This window comes from Pelophylax lessonae (genome assembly GCF_965119305.1).
Source record: "Pelophylax lessonae genome assembly, chromosome: 3".
Taxonomy (NCBI): domain Eukaryota; kingdom Metazoa; phylum Chordata; class Amphibia; order Anura; family Ranidae; genus Pelophylax; species Pelophylax lessonae.
Window position 1 is genome coordinate 232,035,530 of NC_138770.1, and position 22,325 is coordinate 232,057,854.

General features: G+C 44.2%; 1 protein-coding gene across 1 annotated transcript in view; it reads left to right on the forward strand.

The window, feature by feature from the left end:
• The first annotated feature begins 929 nt into the window (after positions 1 to 929).
• Positions 930 to 22,325, forward strand: part of RHBDD1 (rhomboid domain containing 1) — a 108,838-nt gene continuing 87,442 nt past the window's right edge. Inside the window, exons 1-3 of the mRNA XM_082252356.1 lie at positions 930 to 975; positions 2,625 to 3,120; positions 3,719 to 3,851. Coding sequence (XP_082108482.1) covers positions 2,688 to 3,120; positions 3,719 to 3,851 — 566 coding nt within the window. The 5' untranslated portion in view covers positions 930 to 975; positions 2,625 to 2,687. The remainder of the gene's footprint in view (positions 976 to 2,624; positions 3,121 to 3,718; positions 3,852 to 22,325) is intronic.

A 22,325-nucleotide genomic window follows, 5' to 3' on the forward strand; every position in this document is an offset into this window, starting at 1 on the left:
TTGTAGGGCCCTAGTAGAGGGGCTGAATATTTGTCATTACACCACAGCTTTATCCAAATCTCTTCCCCCTGCGATAAGCTGTTGAGGGATTAAATATGATTGGGCAGGTAAGGGTATATTTTTGTTGTGTACCAGGCCAAACCTTAATGAGTTCTGTGCATAGCATAATTCATATTGACTATATGATGTTGTTGTGTGTTTGTTTTTTTTTTTTTTGTTTTTTTTTGTATTGTGATGCACAACTAATGTACCTTCTTTGTAGTCTATGTATCTGTTGAGATTTACTTTTTCTACCAAAAATTCTACCAAAAATTCTCAATAAAAACCACATTTGGCATTTTTCTTTGGGGGGGGGGGGGCTGGTACCTGGTTTTGACAGGTACCAGCTCCCACTTCCAGCTCAGACCACCACAGCAAACTGAGCCCGATTTGGCCCCTCCTCCTTCCCTCGCAGTCTTCTGAGACACATCATAGGTCCCAGAAAACTACGGGACCATTCACAAGGCGCAGCATGCGCAGTAGGAAACAGGTAAACTTCCTTTTTCCATTACTAGAGATACTGAAGTCTGCACCTGAATCTGATTAAAGACATCGGGTGCTCCTTTTTAAATCGATACACTGCAGTAACATGCTTTGGGGTGCCATTCATTTTCAATAGTGCACTTTCACAACAAACCTGCCTTACCATGAGTTCTGGCACATTGCGTCTGGAAGAAAGGTGCAGGTAGGTTTTTTCATGTGCTCTGGTGAAATTAAATAAAGGGTCTGCCTAAGGCAATGCAGGTAAACAAGCAACATAACACGTTAATGCAGCACACCGGTGTACATGTGTGAAGCCTGTCCTATTCTTTAGATAAGACTATGGGGATAGGGCAAGACCATTAAAGTCTATTTTCTTCCCCCCAACAGGTAGACAAGGACTGTTAATTCCAGTTTTAGGCAGTTGTGGAGGAATCGAGAAAAAGGGGATCACTGGTAAGAGTAGAATTACATTTTTGTTTATTCCTTAAAGCTGAACTCCAGGCATGAAAAACATTTTCCCTTGCAAAGGGATTCCCCCGCCCCCCTTTCCCAACTTCAAGGGCTAACTGCTCTTTTTGCCTAGGGGATGATGATTAAGCTGATATACTTACCAAATTCTTCACTTCCCTGGAAGCCATCACTCTCCTCAGCTGTCCGATGCCCCAGTGGGCGGCCCTCATCATCCTCTGTACAGTGTATACAGTGCAGGACTACTGGTCCTGCATTGTACGGGATGACATTGAATCACTGACTAGTCAGGCACTGAGGGGAAGAAGGTTCAGGAGACTGGTTGCACAGAGAGGCCTGCAGGAGAGAGGAATAAGGTAAGTGTATCACCTTAATAATCATCTTCTGGGAGAGGGGCCCACTGCAAAGTTTAAGAGCCCATTCACACTAGCGCGACTTGTGTAGCCCCAGGTCGCTTGACATAACAAAAGCAATGTTAATCAATCAGTGCCGTCTTAATTGGCACTACTGAAATCGCTCCGACTTCAGAAAAGGGTCCTGTACTACTTTGAGGAGACCTGTGATCCGACTTGTCCCATATACTTCAATGGGAGTCGCCTCCTTAATTGAAGCGACTTGTTATCAGACTTTCTAGGAAGAAGGAAGAGATTAGCCAGGCATTCCCCACATTGCAGCCATGCCTATATGGTATATATATAATATGTGATGGTATATATATTCCATTATCTCTGCTTGGTCTGTGTGAGTGGCACTGGTGGACACAGATAAGTGGCACTGGTGGGCACTGATTCGTGGCACTGATACGTGGCACTGGTGGGCACTGATACGTGGCACTGATACGTGGCACTGGTGGACACTGATACGTGGCACTGGTGGGCACTGATACGTGGCACTGATACGTGGCACTGGTGGGCACTGATACGTGGCACTGATACGTGGCACTGGTGGACACTGATTTGTGGCACTGATATGTGGCACTGGTGGACACTGATACGTGGCACTGGTGGACACTGATACGTGGCACTGATACGTGGCACTGGTAGACACTGATACGTGGCACTGATACGTGGCACTGGTGGACACTGATACGTGGCACTGATACGTGGCACTGGTGGACACTGATTCGTGGCACTGATATGTGGCACTGGTGGACACTGATACATGGCACTGATACGTGGCGCTGGTGGACACTGATACGTGGCACTGGTGGACACTGATTCGTTGCACTGATACGTGGCACTTATACGTGGCACTGGTGGACAGTGATACGTGGCACTGGTGGGCAGTGGCACTGGTGTACACATACGTGGCACTGGTGGGCAGTGGCACTGGTGGACACTGATACGTGGCCCTGGTGGGCAATGAGGAAATTAGTAAAAAAAAAACAGAAAAGGGGAATTGGGTCACAACACATCATATTCTGATTGGCCAAACACAAAGTCGTCTGTCATATAAGTCTCACAAAATAATTCACAAGTCGCGGTAAAATCGCTGTAAAAAGTCGCTCCGACATGGGGAGACTTATGGTCGCGGCAGTGTGAACCGGCTCTAAATGCTTTTCATCCCAGAGTTCAGCTTTAAATATACGTATTTGTAAGATTGTTCATACTAATGTATTGCATTTTGTCTTCTAGATGTAACATCACATGACTTCATCACTTTCAGTACTGTATCTGTAAATCAAGGGCAGTACCACAATGCAGAGGAGACAACGAGGAGCAAATGCGGGGCTTCTGTTGTTGCTTGCCCAATTATATCAGTTTGGGTTTAATAACATCTCTCCTGTGACTTTAGCCCTGCTGGGACTTAATGTTTATCTTTTTTTAAACCCCATGAAACCCCTGCTTTATGTTTGTATCAGCGTACATGAAGGCTACTATCACAGAGACTGGCAACGTTTGCTTTTCTCACCTTTCCACCATGCTGATGACTGGCATCTGTATTTTAATATGGTATCACTCTTATGGAAGGGAACAAAGCTGGAGCAGAGGCTGGGGAGTGTGTCATTTGCTGTAATAATTGCAGCCTTCTCACAACTGATTGGTGTGGTTTATGTTCTGGTTCAGTTACTCCTGGCTGAAAGTCTGGATGACCCATCCTATAAGATGCAGTGTGCTGTTGGATTCTCTGGTATGTTTTCTATCTATATAATTAAAACTAACGACTGTTTAAAAAAAAAAAATCTTCCTTGAGCATAGCATATGATTTTGTATATTTATATGCAACAGAAGACAGAGCTCTTTTTCAAATGATTTTGGGGTTGTCCTTATCACAGTAGATGGTAGCTTGTTTTTTTTTTGTTTTTTTTTCAGGTGCTCAATAGCTCAAGCTTCCATTAATACATATAAGTGAATTTGTCAAAGCAGTAACGTCACCCCTTTGTGTTTTGTTTTTCTTTGTACCCTCTGTGACAGAATAACTAAAAGGAAATGGGGGAAATGTTCAAATTTTAACCTTAAATTTCATGACCAACAATGTTACAACTTTTATCTAGAGAATAGTGATACAAATTACATGGAGTTACTATTAGGTAGTCTGCATGTACAACACATTCTTTCACTGCTTGTCATTGATAGACATTCAGTAATGCAAGCATGAACAAACGAATAAGAGACTGTGACACACACTGGTGACAATTGTTTCCTCCTTTAGCAGCTGTAATTTTTCTGATTTCCGCATGTACCTGTGTGCTGGAAGTAATTATCCCTTTTTTATGTTTTATATCTAGGGGTACTTTTTGCTTTAAAAGTTCTGAATAATCATTATCACCCTGGAGGCTCAACCAGTGTATTTGGATTGCAAGTTCCTAACAAGTATGCTTGCTGGGCTGAGTTAGTAGTAATTCATATACTTTCTCCAGGGTAAGTAACTTAATGTTATATCATCTTTGTGTGTGTTGCAATATAATTTTACTAAATGTATGTTTTGGATCTTACCTATAGAGTCACATTTTATTGATTACCCACTTCAGCTCCAGAAAATTTTACCCCCTTCACGACCAGGCCATTTTTTCTTATTTGACACTTCGCTATTTTAATGGGCAATTGCGTGGTCATGCAAAGCTGTATCCAAAAGAAATTTTATATAATTTTTTCACACAAATAGAGCTTCCTTTTGGGGGCATATGATCACCACTGGGTTTATTATTTTTTGCGATCTAAATGAAAAAAAATCTGAAAATTGAGAAAAAAAAAAACAAATTTTCACTGTCGTTCATTTGACAGATGCAGTTCCTTATCTTCATGACTCATAGGGTTATGCTCCTCCTTCTAGGAATAGGCACTAGGCAGGAAAAAAAAAAAACGTAACCACCCCTATGGGGGTTAACCCTGCAGGCATAACCCCTCAGACTCTATCATCAAACAGTTTGTTCTGCCTAGTGTTAGGAATAGGACCTAGCTCCCTGATGGGACTTCAATCTTAGCTGTAACAGGGAAAGTTTTGTGATTTTTTTTATTTTATAACTAGTTAGTTCCCAAGGACCAAGGACCAAGATCCAGAGGAACTACAAGCAACAGCTGGCTGCGGTTTTGCACTGGATAATCTAGATCCTTAAGGTCTCCCAGCCTGGCCAGCGAGCGTGAGCAGGTTATAGTCCAAAACTAGGCCTCACCATGACAAGTACCCCGATGGATGGGGACGAGCCTGCTAGTGGACAGTCTCACTGGGGCGATCGACCTGGAACGCCCTGAGTTGCAACTATAAAAACTATAAATAAACTACAAGTAAAATTGTCCACCCAAACACCCTTGGCAGTCCGGGCCCCTCCCTGGAATCGTCGGACCTTAGGGGCTCCCTCGGTTCCTTGGCACCCGGAGGACTAATCTGGTGTAACCCTTGGCATTCCCCTACCCCTAGCAGATTTTACCTTGGGCGGGGTGGTAATAATGCAGCCGTTATGGTGCTTATTTGAGGGGGGTGGATTTTCCTGGGTGGGTCCCTGGCTAGGGAATTTTAGCTGCCTATTGTTCTGGGACCCCATTGGGGGGTCCTGGAGACCGCATGGCACCCACGGCGCACCATGCGGTCTCCAGGACCCCCCCCTGTTACGGGGGGAGATCTATATGGGGGACAGGACCTCACCTCACCCTGGTCTACTGTAAGGGGTGGATCTATATGGGGGGACCTCACCTCACCCTGGCCTGCTGTAAGGGGGGAGATCTATATGGGGGACGGAACCTCACCTCACCCTGGCCTGCTGTAAGGGGGATCTTAATGGGGGACCTCACCCTGGCCTGCTGTAAGGGGGGGATCTATATGGGGCCTCACCTCACCCTGGCCTGCTGTAAGGGGGGATCTATATGGGGGTACTCACCCTGGCCTGCTGTAAGAAGGGATCTATATGGGGGACCAGGTCCCTTGCAGTCAGCAGGCCAGGCATTGGGCAAGGGCAGGTTCCCCATAAGATAGATCCCCTTTCCTTTACAGACTTCTCACTACTCAGTCAGTCACTAGTACAGTCAGACAGTACTACAGTAGTAGTCTCTTACCTACCTTTTGTAGTGACCAGCATGCCCCCCATCAATGTAGTGACCACTGACCAGCGTACCCCCCATCAATGTAGTGATCAGCGTACCCCCCCATGAATGTAGTGATCAGCGTACCCCCCCATCAATGTAGTGACCAGCATGCCCCCCATCAATGTAGTGACCAGCATGGCCCCATCAATGTAGTGACCAGCGTACCCCCCCCCCATCAATGTAGTGACCAGCATGCCCCCCATCATAGTAGTGACCAGCATGCCCCTCCATCAAGGTAGTGACCAGCGTACCCCCCCCCCCCCCCATCAATGTAGTGACCAGCATGCCGTGTCCCCTTCAATGCAGAGAGACTTACCTAAGGTAGAAGAACACAGCCTGACATCCATCCTACATGTTCAGTCTGCCCCGCAGCTAGTTCTCTTGACCGAGCGGTGAGCGCGGCACAGCGAACCAATCACGTCGTGAGTAGCGGCACATCGAACCAATCAGGTGAGCAGGCACACGTGATTGGTTAGCTGTGCAGCTACGGCGCCGCTGCTCACCGCTCAGTCAGGAGAACTAGCTGCAGGCAGACGGAACATGTTGGGCTCTTTTCTGTTACCTTCTACAACCACTGAGTATCGTATGTTCGGCGATGTGACTATCGCCCACGTTCTATCGTTCAGCCCTATCTATTTTAGCGGGGTGGCAACAGGGGTGGCAAGGACTTTGTCTGGGGTGGCAATTGCCACCCCAGATAGCCCTCTGGCTCCACCACTGCCCTGGAAGCGATTGTGGGACCCTCCGATTCACAGTTGCAGCCAGAAATTGCATTTTTTTTGCAAAGCCTGATGTCAAAAGTGCTTTTTGTCATTTCTGGTGCTGCCAGCCGCAAACGCCCTCCGCCCTCACCTCCATCGGCAGGGTCTTCGGATTCTGAGACAGATCTGGTCGCAGTGGGCGCAGACCACCTTGAGGGGTTGGTGTCTTCACATTCTGACGGTGAAGAGGTGAAGAGGACCTGTCTTCATCAGCCGCCGCGCAGGAATGCACATTTCTGGAAGCCCTGGTAGTTTCTGTGCGGGAAACCCTAAAATTGGCTGATGAACCTACAGCGTCAGATATGCAGGTGTCTTTTGGCTCCGGCAAATCCTGTAAATCGGGTAAGGTTTTCCCTTGTCCAGAATTGTTTCATACTATTGTGGTTGAACAATGAACAGTGGATGAACATTAAGCTTATGTTGGTGGTGCCTAAGCATTTTGCACGCCATTATCTTTTTGTGGAGGCGGTGTCCAATAGCTGGACTGTACCACCGAAATTGGATTCTCCGGAGGCCAGGTTTAATAAAGCGACTCTGGTACCGGTGGAAGAGTCTCCAACCTTTCCGGATCCCGTGGATAGATGGGTGGAATCCTTGTCCCGCCATTTAACATGTGACCTGCGACCACATGTAAAGGCTACCTTTGTGAATGTTTTAGTAGCGTAAACTGCTACTGAATGGGTTACTGAAAAGTAACTTGGAAACGGCACGGCTTTCCCCTGCGGTACTGGAACTAATAGACCAGTTGACCCAAGCCCTGGTGTTCAAATGTAATACGTCCCTGGACTCAGCTTTGTTGGTGGCCAGAACGTCAGCAGTGGGGATTGCTATTAGGCGCATGGTATGGCTGAAATGCTGGTCGGCTGACCAGGCTTCTAAAAAGGCCTTTAGGCTGTTTGGATCGTCCCTGGATGAGTTGATCAAAGGTATCACAGGGGGGGTAAGAGCACTAATCTTCCCCAATCCCCTAAGGGCAAGGCACAATGTACAAGGCGGGGGCCCTCCTTTTACTGCTCACAAACGTATTTTTCGTGCCTCCCAGGCGCAAGAAAAAAATAAACCGTTTAGGTCTTCTGGGGGTTCCAAGAAGCCATGGTCAGGAAAATCTGTCTGGCCAATCTGGACCTGCGGACAAGTCCTCGGCTGCATGAAGGGGCGCCCTCACCCAAGTCTGGGGTGGGGGGACGTCTTTCATTCTTTCAGGAACCCTGGACCTCCTTGATTCAGGACAAATGGGTTCACAAACTGATCCGATTAGGATACAAGATCGAATTCCGGTCTCCTCCTCGGAAAAGGAGTGGTTGTGCCTGTTCCGGCTCAGGAACGTTTTCAGGGGTTTTATTCAAACTTATTCACTGTGCCCAGAAAAGAAGGCAAGGTGCATTCCATCCTGGATCTCAAGGCCCTGAACCACTTTGTGCTGGTACAGAGGTTTCGGATGGAGTCCATCCGTACAGTAGTAGCGTCTCTGCATCAGGGAGATTTCTTAGCCTCCGTAGATATCAAGAACGCATATCTACACATCCCTATCTATGCTGGACAACACCGGTTTCTTCGCTTTGCGGTAGCAGAGGAGCATTATCAATTTGTAGCATTACCCTTTTTGGTCTCGCTTCCACTCCTAGAGTGTTTACCAAGGTACTAGCACCAGTATTAGCACTGCTGTGCCGGCGGGGGATTGTGGTATTGGGGTACCTGGATGATCTCCTGTTGAGAGCGGACTCTCATTCAATCTTGTTGGGGGATCTGACGATCATGGTCAGAACTCTGCAAGAGTTCGGTTGGATCATCAATTTCAAGAAATCCTCGCTGACTACGGTTCTGAGACTGGATTATCTGGGCTTGACTCTGGATTCAGCCTTAGCCAAGGTGTTTCTTCCCCCGGATAAGTTGCTTCAGTTGCTGTTGGACAACAACCTGTGGTCTGATGGTATCGACCTTCAAGGCGGTTCCATTTGCTCTGTTCCATACAAGGCCTTTGCAAAGGGAGATTCTTGTAAAATTGAACAAGGATCCAAAGTCCTTGGATTATGTGCTTCGGTTGAGCCACAAATCTATATCCCTCCGAGGCAGGACAACATTGAAAGGTTCCTGTGTATAACTTGCCACATAACACAGAATGATACATATCCAGGGCTTCGCATCATTCTGTAGGTTTACACAGTTTTAAAGTGTTACTAAACCCAGGATCCTGCATTCACTATATCTGGTCTCCCACAGTACACAGAACATAGAAATGCAATTATTTTAGTAAATTGAAACCGCTAAATACCTTTTATCTACTTATTTATTTATATATATATATATTTATTGTCTGGCCGAGAACTGTGTAAAGCTTGTAGGTGGAGTTTTCATTCTCCTTTGAATGTCCTATGAGGCTGCATGACCCCTGTCTTTCTGTCTGGACAGTGCTGATCACATGTACCCTCCCCCCCCCCCCCCAAAAAAAAACTTTCAATACACACCAAACTAAGCATGTGCAGAGTACCTCCAAGGCTCTGTTCTATCAGCAGATTGACACAGTGCAGATGATTAACCCCTTAGGTTCCACAATGAGTATAACCAGCATGCTTTACTGCATATACAGACTGATGTTAAAGTTTAGTAGTGAAGTGATGCGCTGTTCTGTTTAAACTAACATAATAAATACAGTATATAATTACAAAACACACAACATAGACTTTTACCTGAATTATTTTATTTCTAATTTTTACTCACACATTGATTTTGTAGGTTGTATTTTATATTGTTTTTAGCATTTTTTTAATTCTTTATTAATTGAATACTGAAATATGAATGTTGTATATTAATCCTATTCATAGGGACTTGTTTAATTTAGTATTAATCTGTATCACTGTTGTTGTATATGGGGTTTGAATATCCGATATTAACCTACTGTAAATGTCCCTTTAGCGATGTGATAATATTTTGCTAGTGAGTCCCTTGTAATGATTGTACATGTAAGGCTCGTTATGTGATCACAGAATGATGTTACCATAGTTACTATGCTAAACCGCTTGAGATCATTTATTTCCGGCACCTGTCACTGTGCTCCTACCCTGAGGAAGTCACGTGACCAGTGACGCATGCGTCGGGAGGAGCCTGTGATGTCAGATCCTGTGTCACCCCGACCCAGTTTGAGCTGGAGCCGCTCTTGTCTTTTTAAGTATACTGGATACTGCACAATGAAATATTTTCTTTGTTTAAACATATTTGTGGAGCAAAATCACTACTACTAGAGGAGGACTCGATGGAAGACAAAGGATTCACTTGGAGCGTTTGCTCACATTGAGAGTTTAAACTTTTTTCAGGTGAGCGTGCATTGCACCTAGAGGTGAATAGAAGGTGGTTGATCCCCATAGCATAATCACCTTAGATCACTGAAGATTTTCCCTTTATTTCTCTATTTCTCTATTTCTCTTTTGTTCATCAACGGACACAGCGCTCCATAAATCTTAACTACTGGGTCATATTGCCCCCTCCAGGAGTAGGACTAGGCAGAACAAAAAACACTTGGCTACGCCCAAGGGCCGTCCTCAGTTGGTATATAACCCCCCTCTCTGCTCTAGGTAATAAGCTTTAATCTGTCTAATCAGGACTAAAGACCTTGGCTCCTGGCTGGGATCTCTGGTCCTAGCAATTTTTTCTCCTTCCTTGCATCTTTTTTGTTTTTTCTCTTGGGAGATCTACAATCAACTGATGGGCTGAATAATCTAGATCCAGTGGTCCCCCCAGCCCAGCCATTGAGAGTGTGCAGACCGCAGCTACGCACTAGGTCAGCCATGACATAACCTCATGGACAGAGACTTGCCCACCAGTTAAACGTTTTGCAGTGTCGCATACAACCAGGCGCTGGTCCGAGTGACAGTTCTCGAGGAACCTCCATTTAAGAATATTCAGGAGATTCCCTTGCCTAGGTTATCCCAGAAGGTGGCATTCTTGGCTCTTACGTTGGCCCGTAGGGTATCAGAATCTGCAGCATTATCCTGTCACAGTCCCTATTTAGTGGTCCATAGGGATAAAGTGATTCTTCGTCCCTGTCCTTCATTCCTGCCCAAAGTTGTCTCTGACTTCCATTTGAATGAGGACATTTTGTTGCCTTCCTTGTGTCCCAAGCCGGCTTATCCCAAGGAATTTGCTTTGCATACCTTGGATGTAGTTTGTATTATTTGGGTGTATCTGGCAGCTACGGAGTCATTTCGGAGGTCACTCACTCTTTGTGGTTACGGATGGACCAAGGAAAAGGACTGGCTGCTTCTTAGGCTACCATCTCCAGATGGATCAGACAGATGGTAGCTCAGCCTATTCTATTCAAGGTCCGGTTCCTCCTTTGCCTGTCACTGCGCATTCTACTCAAGTACTACTTGGGCCTTCAGTCATCAAGCATCAATATCTCAAGTTTGCAAGACAGCCACTTGGTTGTCAGTGCATACCTTCACAAAATTCTAAAACGTAGATACTTTGGCATCTGCGGATGGTTCTTTTGGGCCACAAAGTTTTGCAGGCTGCTGTTTAAGGGGGGCTGTTCCCTTTTTGAGGAGTGTTTTTTCTTTACGTATTTATTTTTCAGATGGGGCTCCTGTGTCCTGGATAGGGCTCTTATGTTTAGCTTTGGGTTATTTTCCCCACCCCTCATTTTTCTATTGGCACTGCTTTTGGACGTCCCAGTAGTTATGATTTATTGAACGCTGTATCCGTCGATGAACAAAGAGAAAATGGGATTTTAGTACTTAAATCCATTTCTCTGAGTTGACGACACAGCACCCACCCCTCTAATGAGTTCTGATACTTCTAATACTGCCTGATACTAAACTGATTACCTAGAGCAGAGAGGGGGGTTATATACTAACTGAGGATGGCCCATGGGTGTAGCCAAGTGTTTTTTGTTCTGCCTACTCCTACTCCTGGAGGAGGCAATATAACCCAGTAGTTATGATTTATGGAGCGCTTTGTCCGTCGATGAACTCGGAGAAATTGATTTCAGAGAAATGGATTTTTACAGGAAGTACAAAAATCCAATTTTTTATGTACTGTGGAGCACTTGGACGGTGGACTTTTTTTTTTTTTTTTTTTTTTTTTACCAAGTTCACTTGGGAGAAGTTTTTCTTATTTTTCACTGTTCTCTAAGGTTTATACAACTTATACGACTTTTTATTGACATATTGGTAGGAACGTTTTTTTTTTTTTCTGGACATTTTTCACACTGATATTGTGTATACATGTTTTGTCACTGAATTTTATGTATGTTATTGCTCTGAGCAACTTTGATTCACACTAATTGTATATTTATTATGTTAGTTTAAACAGAACAGCTCACCACTTCAGTAGTAAGCTATTTACAATTATTTAAGTGATTGAGTATTTGATTTGGTGGTAGCAGCAGTTCAGCCCACGTTTATTTAATTTTATTAGGCCACCGTAGCAGCGCACCAGTGCCCCCTACATTCTATTCTACTGCAGACTGATGTTACTGTTGTGGGTTTAGTAACACTTTAACACTTAGGGTAGTCCTGCTTGGCAGGGAAGGGTACCAGATTCTCTGCTGCATTTTCACTTTCAGGTCTGCTTCCCACCCCAACTCTGTGACTGGTCAGTAGAAGGAGAAATGCACTGAAGAGCTCCTATCACTGTCACTCTGCTTTCTCCACCTATCAGCATGCTCTTTGAACTGTAGTTTAACTGGTTCCTTGTGCTATTCCTCCCTCCCTTCCTTTGAGCTCAGCTGTACAGTAGGCTGCAAGGGGCTGATACCAAGTCAAATTAGCTACTAACTTGTATTTAAATTAGGAATAGACCGATATGTTTTTTTTTTCAGCGCCGGTACCAATATTTCGGTCACAACGTATCGGTATCGGCCAATATTTTGTACATTTAAAGTTTTGAAAAATAAAGACAATTTTTGACACAAATCTGGTAATGAACATGTTAATTTTTGTTTAATGCTTAATGGCTGACTATCTGGCACCCTGTAGTGGGTGGCTGGCACCCTGTGGTGGGTGGCTGGCTGGCTGGCACTCTGTGGTTGGTGGCTGGCTGGCACTCTGTGGTTGGTGACTGGCTGGCACCCTGTGGTGGGTGGCTGGCTGGCACCCTGTGGTGGGTGGCTGGCTGGCACCCTGTGGTGGGTGGGTGGCTGGCACAGGGGCTGTGGGTGGCTGGTTGGTACAGGGCCTGTGGGTGGCTGGCTGGTACAGTGCCTGTGGCTGGCTGGTACAGGGCCTGTGGGTGGCTGGCTGGCTCACTGGTACAGTGCCTGTGGCTGGCTGGTACAGGGCCTGTGGATGTGGGTGGCTGGCTGGCACAGGGCTGCTATGGGTGGGTGTATGGCTGTGATACACTCCCGCGAGACTAGTCCCGACTCCAGACGAGGCTGTCTGAGGCGGCCTAAGAAGGCAGAATGACGTCACAAAAATATTGGCAATATCGGCCACTTAAGGGGCCAATGCCGATGATATCGGGGAAAGTGCATATCGGCCCTGCTGATAATCGTCTATCCCTAATTTAAATACATAAAGTAAATGATGTACTAATGATTAAAGATCTGCATGATTTTGTGCTATTTATATCAGCCTCGTTTTCAGCGTTAAAAGCAAAAAAAATTGGGGATGATCTAGTGTAGCTCTAAAATGTAGCTGTCCTGTACTCCTTGTACTTGATCTTATAACAAAAGCATATGAACCTGTAGGGTAAAGAGGGCGGTTCTTGCTTTTTCACAAATATCTCCTGTTGAAAAAAGCAAGGGAATTCTTTTTGCAGCTTGTGTTACGGTAGTAGCGTCTTCTGTAAGATTCTCTAGACCATGTTGTTTGTAATTGCACAGACTGTTAGGTGTGGGAAATGTGTTACTTTATCTTACCTAAGGCTATTCATTTGTGAGCGCCCCGCTGATGAAAGAAACTTGACATCTACACAAAACAAATTGGAGATAGTAAGATAAATGTTTTGAACGTGCATATTAAACCGAACTCCAGGCAAACTGCTAAATATACAGTTGAATTACATATATGTGAAGTGTTTTACCTGACATGACATTTGTAATTATATTCAGCCAATAAGCACAGCCAATAAGCACAGCCAGGAAGATCACAGCACTATATTCTGTTACAGCTTTGAAACTTCCTACGTCATTGAACAGTGTTTAAAGACAAATTATTCAATTGGCCTATAAGTGCACATCCCTTATTTATTTCAGACATACAACCAGTAGATATGGTGGGACTTTAAAAGAAAAAAACAAAATATTGATTAAAATGTACAAAGTTTTTTGCGAAATGCATTCTTTTAAAATAATAGACATTTTACAATTACTAAAATAGTCTCATAGGACATGCATGGACCTCATTGTTGAGAGTTGTCCCAAATGGGGTATATGTGCTTATAATCAAACATTATGTCTGGACAGTATAAATCACTTTCTATCACACCACAATTGGGACATCTCTGAACAGTAGGGTCCATGCATATTGTATAAGACTTTTTAGTAATTGCAAAATGTTAGAATGAATTTTATTATAAACTTTCAATATTTTGGTTTGTGCCTTTAAAGAGGAAGTAAACCCTCCTCTCCTCTACAACTTGTACCTATAGGTAAGCTTATATTAAGGCTTACCCATAGGTACTGTAAATATCTCCTAAACATGTACCGTTTAGGAGATATTTACTTTGCATGCAGCCAGTGACGTCACTGGCGCATGTGCTCGGAAGGAACGGCCGCTGGTGCTGTTCCTTCACAGCCCCCTGCCGTTACCGTCGGCTCCCGCGTGCATGCGCGGGAATGACATCATTGCGGATCCAGCCAATCAGATGGCCAGATGCCGCAAACCCGGAAGAAGGGCGACAGAACATGTCGCCCATGGACAGGTAAGCGGTCAGCACTGCGGGGGCTTCGTTCTTAGGTAAGTATTTCATAATGAGCTAGTGTGCGATGCATACTACCTCATTATGTGTTTTTTCTTTCAGGTGTTCGTTTAAAAAAAAAAAACAAATCTGAGGTTTACAACCTCTTTAAAGTCTCACCATATATAGTAGTTGGACAGTGTTTAAGCGGAACTCAACCACTTTCTAAAATGTGCCAGATAACCTATGGGTTAAATCCAATGAGGTTCATGCTGTCTTTTGAACTTATCATTTTAATATACAATTTACATTTTTACTGAGTGCAGACACTACAAATATCACTATACTTCCGGCGCTCCAACGCTGGACCTTCTGGCCTCCACTACAGCAGTTGCAGAGTTGCAAAACCTTCTGTCAATGGACAGCAGAGGGAAAAGGTAGGTAGAGAAGCTGCTGTGTGAGAAAGCAGAGTCTGTCCTGTCAGAACGCTGGGAGTATAGGCATAGCTGTACTCCCAGCGCTCAGTAAAACTGTCAGTTATGTATAAAAGAAATAAGGCCACGTGACGAGATGCATCTCGTTGAACTTATAAGAACTAGCAATCAAGGCTTATTTCAAAAGTGATATACCCATATATCGCCTACGCCTGTATGGTGTTGTGAGCATAGCCTAGCAAACCTACAACAAAAAAAAATCCCTGTATAAGGACAGGGAGGAAAGAGGCTATTTTGGTGACAAAGAATGGCAAATGGTATACAAAATAAAATACTATGTTACTTTATCTCAATGGATACATTTATCAATAACATATTCCCCGACTAAGGAAATACAAGAACTGCATCTACTGTGAACTTAGCCTTGGGTCACATCTGTGCATGTGTGGGTATGCATGTAGGGCAGTCCATTCATTTCAATGGGTTGCCCTACCTGCGATAAAAAGCGGGAAAGATGTCCCTGACCTTTTTGTAAAATTGCACCACACTGAACAGTGTGCCAGTGCTTGGCTGTGCTGTTATTATTGCCATTCCTGTGCATCTGCTAAACAGCAACACATTTCTGTATATGTCAGGAAAGTAGTAGCAGTAGTTTCCTGACATCCATAAATGTGAACCAAGCCCTATCTCCTACTAAACCAGCACATTTTAGGAAGTGGCTGAATTTCTGGAGTTCAGCTTTATGGATGCTCTATCACAGTCCAGTAAGCAGGCAGAAGATGCAGTAAACTTTAGAAATGAAATAGGGACATTGGAAGACTGCTAGATAAGAACAAATGCTGTTGATGTTTTGGTAAGAGCAGGTGAATCATGCAAGGAGGAAATAGAAGATCTGTATCTGTCAAGATTAGGTACTAGTACGCTAACTTGACTTTAGGCTCTCTCTTCCCACCCCTTGCTAGAATGTCTACCTTGTTTTTCTAATGCCGCAGAGCAACCTGGTGATTCATGTTACATGTGTGAATAAACTATAACCATCAATCTCACTTAATGTAAAAGGCTGAAGAACAAACATTGCCACAGGCGGCAGCATTGAAAATGTGCATTTTTTTCCACAGAAATGTCCTCATTTGTCTGCACAAAAGATGAGAGGAAAATATCTGTCGGCTTGCCATAACCTATATTGTTACATAAAATATGAACATACCTCTACCTGGGATATTAAATTTGATAGGTGTACACCGCCTACCATTCAAGAGCTAGCATATGCTCTCTTTTCTCCAAGCTATGCGTGTATTGCTTATTCCCTTTTATGATGAAATAGGGAGGTAAAAGGGAATGGGGATGATGCTATTTGTTCGTAACAGGACTTTACATAAGCGTTACAGATGTCCAGGCTAGGTAATCATGCAATAAAATTATGGTTCAGAGTCCATTTTAGGTGATTTGGTTTGAGCTCTGAGATACTGTATATATTTAGAAATGTTGGTTTTGCAGAGTGCTGGAAAGTTTTAGAAATATTCACAAAATAAAAGGCATTCTGAGAATAGACAACTGTAGAGGAGGGGCAGATAAACAATACGATCTTTTCCCAGTATGATAACCACAGTGCCAGAATTACATAGCTGCTAATAGTATCCGAACTAAGAATGTACAGTGATTTTGTACGTTTGCTCACTGACAAAGAAATAAGTCTATAACTTTAAAGGTAGATTTATTTTGACAGTGATGGACAGAAGAACTCAACAAAAATATCCAGAAAAATGAATTTTAAAAAAGTTATAAATTGATTTGCATTTTAATGAGTGAAATAAGTATTTGACCCCTTCTCAAAACATGACTTAGTACTTGGTGGAGAAACCCTTGTTGGCAATCGCAGAGGTCAGACGTTTCTTGTAGTTGGCCACCAGGTTTACACACACCTCAGGAGGGATTTTGTCCCACTCCAAGTCATTTGGGTTTCAAGGCTGACATTTGGTAACGCAAACCTTCAGATCCCTCCACATATTTCCTAGGGGTTTAAGGTCTGAAGACTGGCTAGGCCACTCCAGGTCCCTAATGTGCTGCTTCTTGAGCCACTCCTTTGTTGCCTTAGCTGTGTGTTTTGGGTCATTGTCATGCTGAAATACCCATCTACGACCCATTTTCAATGCCCTGGCTGAGGGAAGGAGGTTGTCACCCAAGATTTGGCCGTACATGGCCTCATCCATTGTCCCTTTTGATGCGGTGAAGTTGTCCTGTCCCCATGCCAGAAAAACTCCCCCAAAGCATAATGTTTCCACATCCATGTTTGATGGTGGGGATGGTGTTCTTTGGGTCACAGGCAGAATTCCTCCTCCTCCAAACACGGTGAGTTGATGCCAAAGAGCTTGATTTTGGTCTCATCTGCTCACAACACTTTCACCCAGTTCTCCTCTGAATCATTCAGATTTTCATTAGCAAACTTCAAACGGCCTGTACATGTGCTTTCTTGAGCAGGGGGACCTTGCGGGCACTGCAGGATTTCAGTCCTTCACGGTGTGTTACCAATTGTTTTCTTGGTGACTATGGTCCCAACTGCCTTAAGATCATTGACAAGATTCTCCAGTGTAGTTATGGGCTGATTCCTCGCCATTCTCATGATCATCTAAACGCCACGAGGTGAGATCTTGCATGGGGCCCCAGACCGAGGGAGATGACAGTTATTTTTGTGTTTCTTCCATTTGCAAATAATCACACCAACTGTTGTCATCTTCTCCCCAAGCTGCTTTGCGATGGTCTTGTAGCCCATTCTAGCCTTGTGTAGGTCTACAAACTTGTCCCCGACATTCTTGGATGGCTCTTTGGTCTTGGCCATGGTGGAGAGATTGGAATCTAAAAGCTGCTGTGGACAGGTGTCTTTCATACAGGTAACAAGCTGAGATTGGGAGCACTTAGGAGTCCTGCTTTAAAATACAAAAAGACAGTCAACAAAGAAGAGCAAAGCACTTAGAAGAGCTGGCATTGGTGTGCCACTTGTATTGTATTGGTGTGTTAACATTGATTGGTTAATCAACTGTATGGATAGCAGAAAATGATTTACATGTTATGTGCACTGCTTATACTGTCTAGGAAAGATTGAGCTTCGGTAACCAACCTGACAGCACGCGCTACCGAGAGCACCCGGGACACCTATCCCACAGCCACATCTGTTGCGGGGTGCCCGGGATCCCACACTTTGGAAACTCCCCCTCTGTGGCAGCCGCCACAGTGCACACATCAAGCTGATCTCACTGGAGCTGCCGCTGCCTCCTCGGCTACGATGTTATCATGCACACAGACAGGAGGAGGAGGAGCCAGGGGGGAAGACAGTTCCTGCTTCATGTGATTTTTAAAAAGTAGCATTTAATGTGATCCTGTCACAAGGCAGAATTGCATCGCATTTGGGGTGCCATTAGAGGATAATGGTACCCAAATACATGTCACACGTTGTGCAACCATTGCCACACAGTTTGAAGTCATGGACGGAGTCGCTTTGATTCTGCCCACGATTCCAAATTGTGAGATGTGAATAGAACCTAATACACCCCTGCAAGGCAAGTTGGTGGAGCCAAGCGCCAGGACTTGTTTCGGCATGGGACACCAGGATTTGTTCAAATTTTAGGAAGGTCCCGCCAAAACCAGTACAGTTAGGAGATATTAATTTGTACTGGGAGGGGATTTTGGGTGGGATAGAACTACAGAGAACTACAGAGAGGATTTGTGCGGGTGTGGTGGATTTGGGGGAAGAAGGATTTGTGCCAGAATTGACTGGTTTTGTGCTGGGAGCCAGTGTTTGGGAGGTTAAGAGAATTTGTGCTTAAGAGGATTTGGGGGGAATCTTTCCTTGATGGAGGGGAGGTTGTGCTGGAAAGGGGAGTTTGGGAGAGAGAATTAGTGCTGGGAGGGGGATTTGGGAGAGGGAAGATTTGTGCTGGAGGGATTCGGAAATGGAGTTGGGGAGGACTTGTACTGGAGTGGGGTGGGGGGGGGGGTTGTGCTGGGAGGGAGGATATGGGGGGGGGGAGATTTGTGCTTGGAGGGGAAGAGGGTTTGTGTTGGGTGGGGAAATTGAGGGGGTAGAGATAATTGCTGCAATGGGGGAAGAAGTGGGGATTGTCCTAGGAGAGGTGATTTGGGGAGTGTTGAGAAAGGGGAAAGACGTTTTGTGATGGGGGGGGGGGGAATTGGGGTTTTAGGGGAGGATTTGTTCTGGGTGGCAGACAGGATTTGTGCTGGGGGATTGAGCATGCAGATTAGGACTGTATTTGTTTTTTGGATGAGAGGTAGTGGGGATTTTTGCTGAAAGGATAAAATGAGGGAGAGAACTGCTTGCAGGGGGAATTTTGCACTCTCCTTACCCCCACACTGTGTGTTACTTACTCCTGTACATCTTTGGTTTGTACTCCTGACTCCTACTAATGCATTATACACTCCTGTCACCTGCATTCTGTGCATTATGTCTTCCTGGACATACCAGCGCAGCTGTAGACAGAGAGGGGGTGTGGGGAGTGAATAAACCAGCCCCCTTATTACACACGCAGAGTATATGGTGGTTGCATTGCAGATGGCGGGGGAGCCCAAAATGTACCTTTGCCTGTGTAGACAAAAATCCCTGCACCAGGTCTAAATGCAATGGTACTAAAATCAGAAAATCTGCTCCATTTACCATTTTTAAACATACAGTGGGGGAAATAAATATTTGATCCCCTGCAGATTTTGTAAGTTTTCCCACTTACAAAGAAGTGAAGGGTCTATAATTTTTTATCATAGGTGTATTTTAAATGATAGAGACAGAATAAATAAACAAAAATCGAGACAAAAACACAAAAAACGAATTCTATAAATTTAAGTTGCAGTTCAGTGACTGAAAAAGGTATTTAAACCCCAAGCAAAACATGACTTAGTACTTGGTGGAGAAACTCTTGTTGGCAAGCACAGAGGTAAGACCTTTCTTGTAGTTGGTGACCAGGTTTGTACACATCTCAGGAGGGATTTTGGTCCAATCTTCTATAAATCCTTAAGGTTTCTTGGCTGTCGCTTGGCAACTCAACTTTTCAGCTCCCTCCATAAATTTTCAATAGGATTAAGGTCTGGAGACAGGCTAGGCCACTCCATGACCTTATTTTGCTTCTTCTTGAGCCACTCCTTTTTTTGCGTTGGCAGTATGTTTTGGGGGATTGTCTTGCTGGAAGACCTATCCATGACCTATCTTTAGTGTTCTGGCTGAGGTAAGAAGGTTCTCATCCAATATTTTACAATACATGGCCCCATTCATTGGCCCCTCAATGTGGCAGTGAGTTTGTCTGTACCTTTAGCAGAGAAACCGCCCCAAAGCATAATGTTTCCAACTCCATGCTTGACTGAGTCGAGTTAATACCAAAGACCTCAATTTTGGTCTCCTCTGACCACAGCACTTTCTCCCAATCCTTCTCTGAATCATTTTGATGTTCATTGGCATGACTGTACATGTGCCTTCTTGAGGAGGGGGACTCGTTGTGTTTGAAAGAAGAAAAATGCTGACTATGACCCTAAGAACACCATCCCTACAGTCAAGCACGGAGGTGGAAATATTATGCTTTGGGACTGTTTCTCTGCTAAAGGTACAGACCGACTCAGCCACATCTTCAGCACACTGAAGATGGGTCATGGATGGGTCTTGCAGCATAACAATGACCCAAAACATACCGCCAAGGCAACAAAGGAGTGGCTCAAGAAGAACCACATTAAGGTAATGGAGTGGCCTAGCCTGTCTCCAGACCTTAATCCTATTGGAAAAAAAAAAATGATAGACCCGCCATTTCTTTGTAAGTGAGCAAACTTACAAAATCTGCAGGGGATCAAATACTTATTTTCCCCACTGTAGTTTTTCAAAATGTAGTATGAATATTTTCAGCAAGCCTTTTTTAATATTCTTCAGTAGGACTGTAATGTACTTTCATATGATTGTATTCTGTACAGCCTCATGTTCTGAGACATGCAAAAGATTGTGGTCAGAACACAAAAACACTTTGCCTGAATTTTCGTAAGCTTAGATTCTGGGTCATTTTATAAAGTAAGGTAACTGCATCCAAGCAACTACATCCAAGTATACAGGAAGAATATCAGGGCTAAGATTAGATCCTCTGCAGGTAGGTCTAGATAATGTGAAATTTTCTTGTTCACCTGCTCAGTGCATCATTTTTGACCAGCTTAAAGTAAATGCCTAAGGGCTCATGCACATTGCATCTGAAAGAAGCTGCGCCTACAGACTTTTGAGTTTTTTTGAGCGCTCATTTTTTTCTGTCTAGAAACTTCCCTCCATGTTAGCCAATGTGTCCATGAACTCTTGGGCTTTTTAAGGAGTTTACAGGTATAAGAGCTTACAGACAGAAACCCCCCCGTTAAACTCACATGTTTGAGAGGAGCTTTCGAGCAGAAAAGATGCCCAAGCACACAAAAATGTGTGAAAAAGCATGTACAAGTGCAAAAAATGCACCAAATAAATTGAAAAGAATTGGCTGAGGGGGAGACACGTATGCTCACAGAAGCTTTAAAAAGATCAAAAACGTGAAAAAAACAAAAAAAACGTGCCGAAGAGCACAAAAAAAGCACAAGCTTTTAGGTAGAGAAATTAAAGCTCAAAGGCCTGTAAAAGCTTTTTTTTTTTTTTTTTTTGAGCTGCAGTGTGCATGAACCCTAAAATCCATCCTTTCAATGAACAGGATTGCAGCCTGATAAATGCTCAGCTGTAAACTACTTGCAGGCTGTTTTTCCCATTTATTTATTGGTAGTAATTTTTTGGCCTTTAAGCAAATTTTTTAGAACATAGATACTGAAACTCCGCTTTCAGAACATTTATATATATTGTTTTTGTTACCACACACTAGAATTGTTCCCACATTAGCAATTATCTTTAGTATATTTATTTGAGGGTACTCTTCCCATGGAAGCAGATCACTTGCTGGGGCAACATACTAGTAAATGTAGAAATAATAATTCTCTGCTGACAAAATATACATGTACCATGCATAAAGATACATTACACAGGAAACTGGCACTGAAAAAATATGTAGACTGCCATTGCTGCCCTTACTTGAAAATGCTGGGTTCTAGGCTATTACGCTTATCCAATATTGTGAATACTTTCAATGGCCTATAATAAATATGAAAGAGTTCTGACTTTGTCTTTGCTGGTTGCATACTTGCTCTGGGTCACTAACTTAGAATGTATACAGTGGGGACTAGGCAGAGAGGTTAGCAGAAGGAGAAGGTTAACAGTGGCCACCTATCAGGGAAGTCAATGTACGGAGTGTCGCGTAAGACTTTTCTTAAAATTGGGCGCACTGGTTAACCAAAAGTTATTAATAGCAGCTGAGGCTAGACAGTGGTGTTGGCCATGGATGACGCAAAGAGAGCCTTTGATAGGCCTAGTACCTGTTGGCAGCAGTGAGAGAATCCAGCATGCCTACATGTACAGTACAGTGAAGGTAGGAGCCCTTACAAGAGCCAAGGTGATTAGTCTAAGGAGCCACCTTGTTTTCATCAGAGCCCCTGACTATGGGTTTGGGTTTTTGCAATTGATTCCCAGGGTGTGGCCCTCTGACTGGTGGAAACAGCTACTGTGAACTAAGTGCTGATATGCAATTAGGGGTCTCTTGCATCTCTGAGATGCTGTGATCACATGTCACTAGCTAGTACAACCAAAACTGGCAGGAGTGCGTGGAAATACAGAGGCACTGGGAGCAGGCAGGAGTTCAAGGAGTCACATGGGATCACTGCAACAGGCTGAAGTGCTTGGGGACCTA